General features: G+C 43.3%; 1 protein-coding gene and 1 long non-coding RNA gene across 3 annotated transcripts in view; one reads left to right on the top strand and one right to left on the bottom strand.

Moving 5' to 3' along the window:
- cep170aa (centrosomal protein 170Aa) overlaps positions 1-16,091 on the bottom strand; it is an 84,111-nt gene that overhangs the window by 47,950 nt on the left and 20,070 nt on the right. For both annotated transcript variants that reach the window (XM_083775144.1, XM_083775145.1), the window contains exons 4-7: positions 9,732-9,821; positions 5,147-5,225; positions 3,545-3,603; positions 2,363-2,591 (exon numbers count right to left, since the gene is read on the bottom strand). In XM_083775144.1, coding sequence (XP_083631270.1) covers positions 2,363-2,591; positions 3,545-3,603; positions 5,147-5,225; positions 9,732-9,821 — 457 coding nt within the window. The remainder of the gene's footprint in view (positions 1-2,362; positions 2,592-3,544; positions 3,604-5,146; positions 5,226-9,731; positions 9,822-16,091) is intronic.
- The window catches only part of LOC310865944, a 197,185-nt gene continuing 186,989 nt past the window's right edge, over positions 5,896-16,091 (top strand). The window contains exon 1 of the long non-coding RNA XR_014569858.1: positions 5,896-5,934. This is a non-coding gene — a long non-coding RNA (uncharacterized lncRNA). The remainder of the gene's footprint in view (positions 5,935-16,091) is intronic.

Genomic DNA, 16,091 nt, shown 5'->3' with positions numbered 1-16,091 from the left:
AAGCTCGTAGCGCGCCACTCGGTGGCGCGCTATGAGCTTGTAGATCTGCTATTTTTCAACAGCTAAAGCATAACATAATGCTAACACCAAAAAGGGGACGGCGTTCCCGCCCCAAACAGGGAACATGTGCAACAACAAGCGAGGTGGACATTTTGATCAACCAGCATCACATACAAAATGTGTTTTCATTTTGTATGTCTCCACTCTGCCCTCAACTATCCTGTCTCTCTCTATAGAGATGACCGACCTGAAATTAGCACTGCCATGGTTTCCAATGTTACATTTACAAAGGATTTGTCTTTCCACAATAATGAACGTGGACAACTGACCGAGTGGTTGTCACTCCCCATTGTTCAAACACGCATGAATCACTCCCTCCTTTCGCTGTTGCAAACAGCCACCGATGTCCCGTTTTCTGCTCTGCAGAGGCCATATCGCATGGAAGTGTAATGCTTCTGCATTATTCCCCAGCACAGCCGTGGGTGTACAGTACAGGCGTTTCATATTCCACTGGGGCTGGTTCGTTCAAATCAAATGGCCTATCAAGTAACCCAAAGAAAGTTGACATGCCTTTATCCCATTTTGACCTGAGATCAGATTCTAAAAAAAGCTATGTTTCTATGTCAGTCGTTCTTCGATTTTTGAAAAATAGCAGACCTACAAGCTCGTAGCTGAGCTTGTAGATCTGCTATTTTTCAATAGCTAAAGCATAACATAATGGTTACACTAAAAGGGGTTCCCGCCCAAAATGGGTTATAAAAGAGTGCACACCACAAACACGGCACACATTATCTCAACACATGTTGTGGTTGGGCGATACAGTACTACTGTACATCTCAATTGACTGTTAAAAGTAACCAGCTTTGACCCGGGTCGGCCTAGTGGTCCGGGGCACCTATAGGCTGCCAATCCTAAACCTGACAGCGCGTCGCAGGTTCGACTCCCGATCCCGACGATCCTTTGCTGCGTGTCACTCACATAAAGTAAGTAAGTAATTAGCCTTGCCGAGCCATAGGGCAGGAGCCTATCTCCTGTTTCTGTAGCGTGAGGCAGCTTGATGTACAAGTACACCCCCTGGACACGACGCTAGTATGTCGCAACCCTTGATGCTGGGAGGCACTGGGTCCCATTTTTACAGTCTTTGGTATGACCCGGCCGGGGATTGAACCCCGACCTCCCAGTCTCAGGGCGGACACTCTAACCACAAGGCCACTGAGCTGGTCACTCCACATACTTCCCCAATTTCCTGTCAGCGTACTTTGTCACTCTCAAATAAAAGGCAGAAAAGCCCCCAAAAAATATCAGGGTTGCCTATAGTTTTAATTGTTGTGAGGGGTTTTTCGGTTAAATTAAGGAAATAAGCGAATTGAATAAGATAATCTCCACAAATCAATAGACTTTCTACGATATTTGAACTACACAGGCAATTATACACATTTTAAAATCACACCTGTGTGAACTGAGTGGTGTAACTCCCTCCACCCCCCCCCCCCCCTCTCTCTTCTCTCTCTCTCACTCTCTCTCTCTCATCAGCAGGCAACAGTGCAGCACTAATACTATCTCTCTCTCTCTGTTTCTGGCACAACAGCGCCCCTACTGGTACTAATAGTCATATACTGGTGCTCATGGCCACATAGGTGAACACATAGGTGAACACGGACGTTGCCGTTCCTTGGAGTGGTTGCACCACTCAAAAAGCACATAAACACTAAACAGCTAAAACAATATACAACTAGAAAAAGTGCCCTTCCGGGCACAGGTCTCCACCAGGTTATCCACAGATCCGTGCAGTTAGAGGTAAAAACACTTTTCGGCCAGTTATAGCGCCACCTTGAGGCTGAGTTGAAATTGTTCATGTGGCATTTCGTCCTCGGCCTAGTGGGAATGTGGGTGCACAATTTCACGGAAATCACGCGATGTGTTCATGATTTGCAGCATTTTGTTTGAAACTGAGCACTCCTGTGAACTTTGGAAGCCAATCTTAACCAATCAGGATGGAGTCTGATAAATCTGAAAGACACGTTTCGTTGAATGGCTCTAGAGAGACTGTGTACCAATTTGCGTGATGTTTGGACAAAATCTGTAGGTGTACTGTGCAAAAACGTGTTTTGCACAAAGCGGCCTCCTGGTGGCGCTATAACAGGCCGTTCTGGAAAGTTTGGGGCAGAGGTTCATGGTTGGCATCCAGGGAGTGTGTGTGCAAAATATGGCATCGACCGGGTTAACGGTGGCCGAGATTAGCTGTTCACGGACACACACACACACGGACACACACGCGGACGGACGGAGTGCAAAACATACTCTCCCCACATGCCTTCGGCCTGGTGGAGACAATAACACATTCATACTAATAGCCTCTCACCTGCTGTCTTATCATCTCCTTTGTGCATGTCAGGGGTTTTAGCCGGCGGTTCGACCAGGGAGGCGACCACCACACCGTCTGCCGTCCTGCCCTCCCCCAGCTTCGGGCTGCCACCGCTGGGTGTCTTGAGGACTTTTGTGGGGGTCTTGATGGGAGATTTGGCGGGAGGATTGGTTTCACCATTAGAGGGCTTCTTGCTGAGCTGGAGACCGCTGGTGAACTTCTCATGCTGGAGCAGAAGGATTAGACGGTTGAAGGAGGAGGGAGTGGGGTGGAGAGTGAAAGGTGGATATACAGAGGGAAAGAAAATGATAAAGGCCATGTCCATATTTATTAGGTCATTATGAGCATAATCATAATGCGCTACAAATATGTGTATATGCAATGTTAAAGGGACCCTTTTAGCAAAAGAATATGTGTTAATGACATTTAGAAGATTTAGAACACTTTCCTGGGGGTCTTTGTGTGTGTAATATGTGGTTTTAGATATTTTAGATTTTAGCAGTGAGCCCAGTGTCTCTGATATCATCGACACTGGGCTCACTTCCTTCCTGGACTACAATTCCCATAATGATTTGGTGCACTGCTCCTCCTTGTGGATAGGGGGAGGGCTGTCTTACTGAGACAACATGTATAGTCCAAGGACTGTCTAAAGAGGACAAGAAGCGAAGACCGTAAGGGCGCCGCCATGTTGATCACATGGTGCTCCATGGAAGGAAAGGAACATGCGCAGTTGCAGACCAAGGAAGCTGAACGAGGAAGTGTTGGCTGCATAAAGCCCATTGCGCATGTTTCTTTCCTTCCATGGAGCACCATGTGATCAACATGGCGGCGCCCTTACGGTCTTCGCTTCTTGTCCTCTTTAGACAGTCCTTGGTATAGTCCAGGAAGTAAGTGAGCCCAGTGTCCATGACATCAATTCAGAGACACTGGGCTCACTGCTGAAATCTAAAATATCTAAAACCACATATTACACACACGAAGACCTCCAGGTAAGTGTTCTAAATCTTCTAAACGTAATTAACATATATTTTTTAGCAAAAAGGGTCCCTTCAATTAGAAACGTCTGTGTGTGTGTGTGTGTGTGTGTGTGTGTGTGTGTGTGTGTGTGTGTGTGTGTGTGTGTGTGTGTGTGTGTGTGTGTGTGTGTGTGTGTGTTTGTGTGCGTGCGTTTGTGTTTACCTTGAGAGCCTCCTCAGGCACGGTGAGCTCTCCTCTGACCACAGTGAACAGGTTGGTATGTGAGACGGGCAGGTCAAGGAACTATACTGGAAACAACAAGGGAAACTGCTACACACGCACACACACAAAACGATCTGAGATCAGCCCTGATCCGTGGCCTCAACGGTGGGGGACATAAATGCTTCCAAGACCGTGAAGGCACGTGGTGCATACTTAGTTTAGACTAGTCATCGGTTAGACATGGGTTAAGGTTAGGTTTAGGTGTGCTGCTGCCCCGTGGGAGGTTAGGTTTAGGGTGAGGGTTTGAGATAGGTTGTAGTTGTATAGGACTAAAGACTGGTCTAACCAATGACTACGGTAGTCTAAACCAAAAACTGTCTAAACTAAGTACTGCACCCGAAGGCACAACCTGCCTTCCCCACACACAACCTGCGGAGGCCTGCAAGCAGAGAGCACTGAAGACCGGAACATTATTATGAGCTCAGGACAAGCTGAAAGGTAAACTTTCAATTTGAAGTATTATTCAGTATGCCTTTTTAATATTATGGACATGGCTCTTTTCATTCACAAAGGCAATTCAAAGTGCTTCGCTATAAATAAAGCACAACATTTAATTTAAGAAGGAGAAACAAATAGAGAAATTAAATTGCACAAAAAGAACAAAGGCCAACGTGCAAAATGTAATAAAAGGCGGGGAGAACATAAAAGGTTTTAGATTGGATTTATTTTATTCTTGGGATCCTCTGGAGAATCTAATTCTAGCTCACCATGTTTTTAACTCAGAGGGAACAGTTAGTAGATGACCAGTAAAACCGAGTCAGAGATGTATTTTTTAGCCTTAAATCATTTGAGTGATTTTGGTCTCAGAATGTACCGTAATGTGAAAGGAGACATCCACAATGAGCTAGCCTATATAACTGCATAAATACATACATACAAATCTGGGATTTAGACCTTTATTACAACTCTAGAAGCTACTTTCTAAAATGGGCCAAGGCTGTCTGGGGGGAGACCTGAAAGAAGACCATTAATGTAGTCTATAATTCTGTGCTTTATTGACCATATTGGTGCACCCAAGTCTATATAGGTTATTATGTGTAGCACAGCCTGGCTGGGTGTGCTGCATGCTATGCATTTAAATCAAAGAGCTCTATAACTTTGCACCACCGAAACAGCTCTCTCTTTCTCTGCTGGTGTTGTCGCTATATAGCATCGTGTGACTGAGCCACTCTGCCCAGATACAGCATCCAAGCTTCTATAGTATCCCATATGATGACTGAGATGTTAATTAATGGGCACCCTGGCACTGCTCCCGTGAGTGAGTCACTCCCACAACTCCACCCACAGCGGTGTTAATTGAGCGAGAGTTCACAGAAAAATGCCCAATTTGAGATCGATTATAGTCAACCCACCACAGGAGAAAATGAAGGACAGAAAGGACATTTTTTATTCAATAGTAGGAGGATGAAAGGATTTTATACGGAGTATTTGAATTTACCCTCGTGTCTCTGTTATGGATTTTGTAATTTTGTAAATTCCTGGAAATATAAAAAAAAATCATATACGTGGATCATTTGTAGTCCAAACCAGTTGAAAGGATATCATATCCAAACCTCAGCTTGTCCTCCAGTTTCAGAGTGATGTACATCTGTTCCTGGATACGGACGTCGTTTACGAAGGTCTGCACAAGGAGATACAAACATATAACATGCTTTAAATTATTCATCGGCAATCAATTATCCGGCAGGAATTTAACATTATCCCATTTAGGCCTGACGTATAAAAAAAGAACGTTCGCTCTGAAAGGATAATATACCTATTCAAAGATCTGTGCCGCATTTTTACGATTTTTCAAAAATAGCAGACCTACAAGCTCTATGAGCTTGTAGATCTGCTATTTTTCAATAGCTAAAGTATAACAGAATGCTTGAAACACCAAAAGGGGTTCCCGGCGCCCCAAAATGGGTTATTCTATGCTGATAACATGCAGGGGACATTCTATGATTCCATTTGAACATTTAATATTTTTTTACTTTATTTGGGATATACATATACCAGCTAAATTAAGGTAAAAAAAAAAACGAGTCTCACATAGATGTTTTTCTCCCACATTATTCAAATGCTTTCTTAACCCCTAAAAAAGAAAAGCCTGAGATCAGATTCATACGAGGTTTCCACTGGACACACACTGGTCTGATTAACCCATTCTGACCTGAGATCAGATTCTAAAAATGTCAGTCGTTCTTTGATTTTTCAAAAATAGCAGACCTACAAGCTCGTAGCGCGCCACTCGGTGGCGCGCTATGAGCTTGTAGATCTGCAATTTTTCAATGGCTAAAGCATAACATGACGCTAACACCAAAATGGGTTCCCGTTCAGAATGGGTTAAAGTAGATCAAAACATTCACCATTACTGACAGTGTATTACAAATGAATAAAAGTCAAAACTATCATTTGAATTCTGTAAATATTTAACTAATCACATCTCCAAAGCATTCATGGACAAACCATAAAATGTCTCCCTCTAAAAATCAACTAAAGATACTTTAATTACACCAAGGCAAACCAACATTTCACTGGGATTATTCGATGAATCAAAAAAAGTAACCAAAAGAATAATTACTACGAAAATAATTGATAGTTGCAGCCCTACTGAAGACCATGTAATAACTCATATGAGTAACTTGTATACTGTTTACTTAACTTTAGGCCTAACATGACAAAATGAGTGACAAATCAGCCCGGAGTGAACTGGAAAAGGCCATGCTGTCACTCAGGTCGGTCCTGTTTGAGCACTGGCCTGTAGAATGGCGCCAGTCGAGTCAGCTGACGCCGCCTGACGCCCTCCTGAGGAAGGTGTCAGGTGGTCTGTACACAGCCGAGGACACTGACCTGACAGTAAATGAAAGCCTGGGTATATCGAGGCTATAACCTGACAGTGACAGCAGAGCTTTACCTCTCCTTCACCCTCTCAATGCAATCTCTATCATCACCCACACTTCTGACTGTCAAACACACTCTCACTCTCTCTCTCTTTCTCCCCCCCCCCCCCTTTCTCTCTTTCTCTCTCTCTCTCCCACCCTCTCTCCTCCTTCAACCCATGCATGCAGCATATGACCTGAACACATAGATCATGTTTCATTAGGCCCGGCAGCAGAAATTCAATCACACCTAAGCTTGCGGTGGTGGTCATAAAACAACTTTCCCCTCCTCCTGTTATACTTTAGCTATTGAAAAATAGCAGATCTACAAGCTTGTAGGTCTGCTATTTTTGAAAAATCGTGAAAATGTGGCCCAAATGTTTGAATATATTCTTTCAGAGCGAACGTTTCTAACTCAAATCTTTGCTTCTGGGGAGGGGGGGGGGTCCCTGGAACAACATATTTTCAGATGGGGGTCAGCGGCCAATTACATATATTTTTGGGAGTCCTTTACAACAAAAAGGTTTGAGAACGACTGACACAGAAACATAGGGTTTTTCATCCTGACAACTGTCAGGATTTAGAAGGCGTTTTGTAGAATCGTCCTCATGTCAAAATGGGTTAAATGAAAAAAAAATGACCTTTTCAGTACTTGTTAAGTCATTTCACACGTCACACCTGACCTCACATCCACTGATTGATTCAGCGAGAGAGAGAGAGAGAGAGAGAGAGAGAGAGAGAGAGAGAGCATCCTGTCAGTATGGATGCCGTCACTCACCACCACAGAAGAAGGGATTCGAGCCAATTAGTTATGACATGGCAGGAAGTGGCTCTGACCCTTTGGCTTCCTGTCTGATGCAGGAGAGGATCTGGGATATATAATGTCTAAAGCTAGGCTAGCGGCCGCTATGTATGACTGAGCGCTGAGGCTGCTGTGACTGACTGCATGAGTCATGCCACGTGTGGCTCAAAAAAGATGCGTCGTCTGCATCCTGTTTTCAGAGCTCTCAATCCTGTGGTGGAAAGTAAAGTGAAAGTACATGTACTCAAGTATTGTACTCAACCCATTTTGACCTGAGATCAGATTCTAAAAATATGCTGTTTGAAAAGGACAGTTTTCTGAAAAAGCTATGTTTCCATGTCAGTCGTTCTTCGATTTTTTTTAAATAGCAGACCTACAAGCTCGTAGCGCGGCACTCGGTGGCGCGCTATGAGCTTGTAGATCTGCTATTTTTCAATAGCTAAAGCATAACATAATGCTAACACCAAAAGGGGTTTCAGCCCAAAATGGGTGACACATTTGCGGTATCTTCACTTTTACACCACTACAATCATTTGAAAACTTTTGTTACTATAAGTACTATGTCGATTTTGATTAATCTACAACGTGTCTCGATACGGCCTGTTGTTGTGAGCTTGTAGATCTGCTATTTTCAAAAGATTTCTAGTTTTCTACACATATTGAACTTGTGAAATGGGCCATTCTGTGTAATTAGTACATTCACTTTTGGTACTTCGAGTGTAATTTGATGCCATACTGGTACTTTTACTCAAGTCAGAAAAGGATAACTACAACAACAGCTTTTCACATTATTGTGTGTCATTGGTTGTACAAGGCCAATGTGATTATGTGTGTTTATGTGTATGTACGTGTGTTGAATTCCCCCGTCACTCTAACCACTTCCCCAGGCTAACATTGGAAAGAATACATGTGTATTCTTTAATTCATTTGGACAAATAAGAAAACATTAAGCTGGCTTAGTGAGCTACTGACATGCCATCAGCAGATCTGCGGAACAGATGACTCACGCCATGCGTTGGTGAGCCACACCAACATAACTATAAAAGCTAAATAAAGAGGTCATTCTGAGAGTCAAAACTGTTGTTTTTTTCTTTCTGCTCACTAGATATATATATATATATATTTGTTTTAATATACGGTGTATATACAGCACTATCCAATATTGTTAATTTAACTCAAAGTATCAGTACATACACATGTATATATATAAAAAAACATTCCTGTATTTCCTGTAAGTGCCGACTTAACACGCTCAAAAGCTACATATGCCCCAGAGCGTGATTATACCGTAAAGATCACGAGGCTAAAAGCAACACTGGTCAGCTGAAGATGAACACATAATACTGGCCACGTTGCTGTATGTGTGTGAATAGGCTACATGTAGCTATACTGTAGGTTTGTCAAATTGGCAAATTTATACCTGAATCCTATCACAGGAAAAAGAACACGTTTTATGTAGGCAGTTGGAGTTTTCCAATAGCCTTTGAGAGAGACGACATTAGGGGAGTGCAATGTCATAACTTCACATGTCCTCACGACAGAACAACATAGGCTGCAGTGACTGATCGTTATAGCATAATAATCCAACAAAGGACGACCATTTCCTTTGATATAACGCCACGATGTGCCGAGACGCAAACCGCTTTTTTTTTCCGCTTAATTTACCGTGGCTCGTTACATTAATTGGATCTGGATTCCAGTTGACCCAGACCCTGACAGAGATCTCCATTAACCTATTGACAAGACTGCCGAGTGAAAGTTCACCTCTAACCTCAATTTGCATTAGCTCATCCCTCACTATGGTGAACCTGCTCTCGCTCTCTCGCTCTCTGTTGCTCTCTGTGTGTGTGTGTGTGTGTGTGTGTGTGTGTGTGTGTGTGTGTGTGTGTGTGTGTGTGTGTCTCTCTCTCTCTCTCTCTCTCCCTCTCTCTCTCTTTCTCTCTCTCTCTATCCCTGCATCTCTCATTTTTACAAAAGTTCCTTCAAATTCCTTTTCTTTTCTCGCACGGTTTCTCTGTGTCCTCTCTCCATTCTTTCACCATCCTCAGTGGCGTGCACAGACATTTAGTATTAGCATTATGGTATGCTTTAGCTATTGAAAAATAGCAGATCTACAAGCTCATAGCACGCCACTCGGTGGCGCGCTATGAGCTTGTAGATCTGCTTGTAGATCTGCTTAGAACCACTGACATAGAAACATAGCTTTAGATTGTGGGGGCCTAAATAATATAGTACTAGCGTTTTTATCAATAATTGATCAATGTCACCATGGTCCACACACTACAAATAAAGAAAAAAATTAAAAAAAAAAAAAATTTAAGAGCACATTGCCAAAAGGGCAGGGGGTGCTCTAGCACCCCCTAGTGTCTATCTGTGCACGCCACTGACCATCCTGCTATCTTCCCCCCCACCCCCCCGAGCTCCTCTTGCTCATCTCCCTGGTCTTATCGCCCACATTACTCACCCCGTTGAGGCTTCCCAGGTCTTTGACTTTGTGCTCGTCGCTGCCGACCTCGTAGTTGATGACGGCGTGCTGCTTATCCACGCTGCGAGACTGCAAAGAGAAAACACACACACGGTCGGGTCAGACTCACTCGGCATTTCAATGTGGAGGTTTTAAGATGTGCCCATTAACCCATTTTGGACTGAAGTCGATAAAAAAAGGTTTCTGTGTCAGTGGTGCTCAACCTTTTTCATGTCTGTCAAGGACCCACAGAATTATTTATATTGTGCCACGGACCCCCATCTAAAAATATGTAGTTCCAGGCACCCCCCCATATCTTATATATATATAAGATTTAGGCCACATTTTCACCACTTTTCAAAAATAGCAGACCTACAAGCTCGTAGCGCGCCACTCGGTGGCGCGCTACGAGCTTGTAGGTCTGCTATTTTTCAATAGCTAAATTATAACATAATGTTTAAAACACCAATAGGGGTTCCCGTCCCAAAATGGGTTCAAAGGTTATCGTCGTCTGATTAGCACAGCGCTACGTCCTCTGATGATGAATGTTCCCTAAATGTATTTCAATCTGTGTCCATGTTGCTTTGTCCTGCTCTTCCTCTCTCTCTCCGTCTCTCTACTGTAGAAATGAAATGTGCTCGACTGCTTTCCTATACACAGTACAGTATAGCGTCCTCTGGGTTAATTATCACTTATTGGGTCCGTATACGGATCCAATTAGTTCCCCTTTTCTGTACATAGATGGTCTTTGCCCTGCATGACTATGTGTCTGAAGATACGATAGTAGAGAAACACATAGACAGACTTATAGAGAATGTGAATTTGAGGCTGGATTGAATCCACGGTATGTGGAATATCTCTGGCTGTGGACTATTAAGTCCTTGAAGAACAGCAACTGTTGCAGATACCAGATTAAAACACGTTGGAGGGCAGAGTGTGACATTGGCACCGTTATGTTAAACCATCGTAGTGGCCTTAATATCCAATGTCTGGAATGTATATTTAATAGTAACCGGCAATGTGATATCATCTTACGGCATACCAGCATTTGAATTTCAATTAGTGCCCTGAGAGGCTGAGACAATGAATAGACACACTTTTGTATACTTGTGCATGTTGGGACTTGGGACACATGCACACACACACACACACAGACAAACAAACTTCCAACTCCAAGCGTTAGCGCAGGTCAATTTTTAGTGTCAGTGTGATGATGTTTACTGTTGTTTTTAGAGTGTGCGATTGTGAGTGATTGTGAGTGATTGTGAGTGTTTGTATACAGTAGTCTACATCATTGCATCACAATTGTGTCATACAGAATATTTATTTAGTTATTTACAGTGACAAATTGAAACAAAAACAGGTTTTGGTGAGGTATAAGACTCATTTGGTGTTTTGGTGACGGTAGTAGAGACTAGACAGGCTGTCAAACGTGTTGGTCTAAATGCCAGTCCACAGTCACAAGACTCACAACCAACGCAGCTCCTTGCAACTATTACAACCCTTTATCCCCAAATGGCACCGGTCTGCAACTTGTCAGTCCAGACTGCTGAAACTGACAATTGTGTTGTTTGATTTACTGATGTCTGTCTATGCCACTGCAACCCAATTTGCCCTTCGGAAGACACTAAATAAACTTGAACCTTGAACTATAGTTGCTTTGGTGGGGGTGCATACTTAGTTTAGACTAGTCATCGGTTAGACATGGGTTAAGGTTAGGTTTAGGTGTGCTGCCCCGTGGGAGGTTAGGTTTAGGGTGAGCGTTTGAGATAGGTTGTAGTTGTAGGACTAATGACTGGTCTAACCAATGACTAGTCTAAACCAAAAACTGTCTAAACTAAGTACTGCACCCGCTTTGGTCAAAAGGCGTTCAAGTGGGTTGAGATCTAGTGACTGCGAAAGCATTAAACCACCCAGTACCCTGTGGATGGGAATATTGCCAATACATCCTGGAAGATAGTATACCACTCCCACTCGGATAGAAATGTTTCATCAGACCACCCCCCTTCCCTCTGAGAAGAGAAGAGAACCCAAACCATAGCAGAAAAATGCTCCCCCACAGTGAAACGTAGCCACCAGATGCCCTCACTTTAGGGGCCATGAAGCATTCGAGCCTGTACCATCCTCTTGGTGTACGCCACACACACACACACACACACACACACACACACACACACACACACACACACACACACTCACCCACTTCTGGAGAATATGGGGCAGCATGACTCATCTGACCATGTTATAATTTTTTCACATCTCTGTAGATTGCCTATGGTTTTTTCCCAGGAATGAACTCTCAAATGTTCTTTGTAATGAGGAGTTTATGCACTGCTACTCACTATAACTAGTATCGACATACCTTTCTATATATGTAGTTGTTGACAGACTGACCCAGTCCTGCATTGAGATACTCAGTCGCCTGAGGAAGAGTTGCTCTTCTGTTTTTCCCCCCCTTACGTATCACACTGACGCGCAGGCATCACAGTGTGTGCTGCTGCACCAAAGTCGAGGTCAACTGGGTCTGCTCAGCATTTTGTATACATGCTACAGAGCATGATATGATGTTAATGCTGTATCATGCAGTAACACCAGGGGTGCCCAGACGTTTTGTACTTTCAAAATGACCAGCTCAACAAGATCTACCCACCAAAAACAATTGCTGAAAAGAATGCATATACACATATATACTATATTTAGATATACATATACACACACACACACACACACACACACGCGCACGCACGCACGCACGCACGCACGCACGCGCGCACGCGCGCACGCACGCACGCGCACACGCACACACGCACACACGCACACACACACACGCACACACACACGCACACACACACACGGAACAGGGAAAAGAGAGACTCAGGCTTTAAGCATTGATTTTCCATACTCTCTCCAGCTATAAGCCCATCAGCTATTTAGAGGACAAGGTGAATTGTTAGAAACAAAGACCCATCAACCTTGTAGAAGAATGAAACATCAAGGTCAAAGGGGGAGATAATGACAAACTGTGATTTCCAGCTAACATTCATCATTAGAAATCTTTACATACTTAATATTATATCAAGGTAGAATACCTTTTGGGCGCCTCTGTTTCCAAATATCCGACTCCATAGGCATGACTCACAGCCATGTTGCCAGTTGCAGCTAACATAAAGATTATTAAGATTATGTGGAAGGAATTCTTTAGTGACCAGGTTTTTCAACAATGAATGTTCGTGAACAGTAAGAAAAATACGTTATTTACTTAAATTAATTTAATTAGTAATAAACTAATATAAAGTGCAATAACTATACTGTTTTACCCTTTGGTAAACACATGCCAACCCTTAAACTGACAAATCACAGACCCATTAATCAATCACACAGAAAAAAAGGAGGAATAATTAGTGACAAATGTGGACATATTAAGACATTTTTTCTATATTTAAATCATATACAAAAAATGCCTTAAATTTAACCCATTCTGAACGGGAACCCATTTTGGTGTTGGCATCATGTCGTGCTTTAGCTATTGAAAAATAGCAGATCTACAAGCTCATAGCGCGCCACCGAGTGGCGCGCTAGGAGCTTGTAGGTCTGCTATTTTTTGAAAAATCGACTGACATTTTTAGAATCTGATCTCAGGTCAGAATGGGTTAATCAGACCAGTGTGTGTCCAGTGGAAACCTCGTATGAATCTGATCTCAGGTCAGAATGGATTAAGATGTAGCATCTCTGTTTACATGTGCAGTATGGCCTAGCGGACAGCGGTACACATAGTAGTCCTTAGGGTTGTTGTATTCCATTGGCTAACCTTCTTTTATCGCATAACAGTTCACAAATCTTGCTGCTGTATTTGAACATTGTTGTTCTCCCAATAGGTATTGGAGGGTTTCAGTGGTTAAAAGAGTAGTTCACCTAAAATAATTACTTATTTTCTTCTATCAATTACACATCCGGTGAAACCTTGAATTCTATGGGGTTTTATTATTAGCTCAAAGGTTCTTTATTAATATACATTTTTCATATCACATATGGGTCAAATAGAAAAGAACATACAAAAATGAGTATTTTATCCCTCCCACCCCCCAGAGTTTTTGTCGCATTCCTAAATCAATAATTTGGTGTCAATAGGAGATTTGAGACTATTTGAGTCTCGTACCGGTAAACTCGCGTCACCAGGCTTTCCACCTCGGAGGAACGCCTGGTCTGTGTTACTAAATTGCTGTGTGATCCGGTCGGGAGCGGATGATGATATCGTTACGTCATGTTGTAGTCATTGTTTTGTAGTCATCAGGCCGGAACCCTCAATCTGGAACTTCCTTTCCCTCAAACCGTAAGAATAAGACCTTCCCAATAAAAGCCCAATACGCCCAATAATTTATTGGGAAGGTATGCTATTATTCTTCCGAGCAGTGAAAAATTCCAGGCATACAAAGTTATCCACAGATCCGTGCAGTTAGAGGTAAAAACACTTTTCGGCGAGTTATAGCGCCGTTATAGCGCCACCATGAGGCTGAGTTGAAAATGGTCACGTGGCATTTCTTCCTCGGCCTAGTGGGAATGTGCGTGCACAATGTCACGGAAGTCACGCGATGTGTTCATGATTTGCAGCATTTCGTTTGAAACTGAGCACTCCTGCGAACTTTGGAAGCCAATCTTAGCCAATCAGGATGGAGTCTGAGAAATCTGAAAGACAAGTTTCGTTGAATGGCTCTAGAGAGACTGTGTACCAATTTGCGTGATGTTTGGACAAAATCTGTACGTGTACTGTCCAAAAACTTGTTTTGCACAAAGCGGCCTCCTGGTGGCGCTATAACAGGCCGTTCTGGAAATTATGGGGCAGAGGTTTATCGTTGGCATCCAGGGAGTGTGTGTGCAAGATTTGACATCGACCGGGTTAACGGTGCCGGAGATTAGCTGTTGACGGACGGACGGACACACACCCACACACACACACGGACGGACGGACGGAGTGCAAAACATACTCTCTCCCCATGCCTTCGGCCAGGTGGAGACAAAGAAAATCCAAAAAGGCTTCATGGGGTGTGTAATTGATAGAAAGTATGTAAGACACGTATATGTCTGCTGATCTAGGATTCAGATCCCTGCACCAGTCTTCTTCCCTGTGTCTCCCACACAGTCTCCCTCTTGGCTTTCCAACTATCTGACTAAACAAAAGCAGAAAATACAAAGAGTGCTGGAGTTCCCACTGCGGCCTTATCTTAACTGAGTGTCCTCTCAGCAGAAAGTGGGAGTCCCCCCCCAGGCCTATAACCTATTGCACATGGCTGACGGAAAAGACTGCCCATTTCAGCTGGACTGAGCCACATTTAGCTGCTTGTTTCCTGAGAGTCAAGCCAACCGTCTCCCAGATTTAGCTTAGTGAGAGTGGGTAGGCTATATCAAACAAGAAGAGAGAGAATCAGATTAAAAAGAGATTTAACATGGAGCACGACTATAACGCTTCCACGGCTTAGACCTGACCTGATTTAGTGTTTTATATACAGTATGTATGCAAACAGACAACATAGAAAATATGGTCTGGTAATGTCCGAACTGAAACTAAGCCACAGGAGAGAGAGAAAAATCATAATCACACACACACACACACACACACACACACACACACACACACACCAGTGACACCACACACACACACACACACACACACACACACACACACACACACACACACACACACACACACACACACACACACACACACACACACACACACACAGAGGAGGATGTCCAACTATATTATACGTCTATACCACATCTCATCCAGTCTCTTCATTATCCATGGTTGGGGAAAAAATACTCTTGTGGTTCAGCCTGACAACACGGACACATAACTGTGTCCATGTAACCTCCAAGAATACATCGTTATTATGCTTTAACCACAACTACACTTCACAAGTAACAATCTTTAACTGTGATTGCATAATTTGTAAACAGCAGCATTGTTCCAAACTGTTGGTTGGAGTGTGACTTGGCAAAAACAAGCTGCTTGCTTGGTCTATGAAAATAACACCACATTTCCAGAAATCTTGAGGCCAGCGTTTTGCACTGTAACCACTGTTGTAATGGCTTTGGATCCGACTGGGGGGACCAAGTGGGGTCTTTCAGCCCCCATTCAGGGCGGGAACCCATTTTGGGTGCCACACTTTTTGTATTTTTCCAGTTTTTCATGTGTCTATGTGGTGACAGTACTTCATTAGACACCCTGGAGTCGTTTTTATGTGCAATGGTGTACTAACTTTGTATTTAGGGTTTCTTCCTGGAGGCTGAACCCTTGACAGTCAAACGGGCCAATGAAGTAAACAGTAATATAGTGACACCACACTATCAGCCCCTCCCCTA

The sequence above is a fragment of the Protomyctophum parallelum genome, assembly GCF_964188405.1.
Source record: "Protomyctophum parallelum genome assembly, chromosome: 10".
NCBI lineage: Eukaryota > Metazoa > Chordata > Actinopteri > Myctophiformes > Myctophidae > Protomyctophum > Protomyctophum parallelum.
This window is presented reverse-complemented; position numbering and strand designations above follow the sequence as displayed.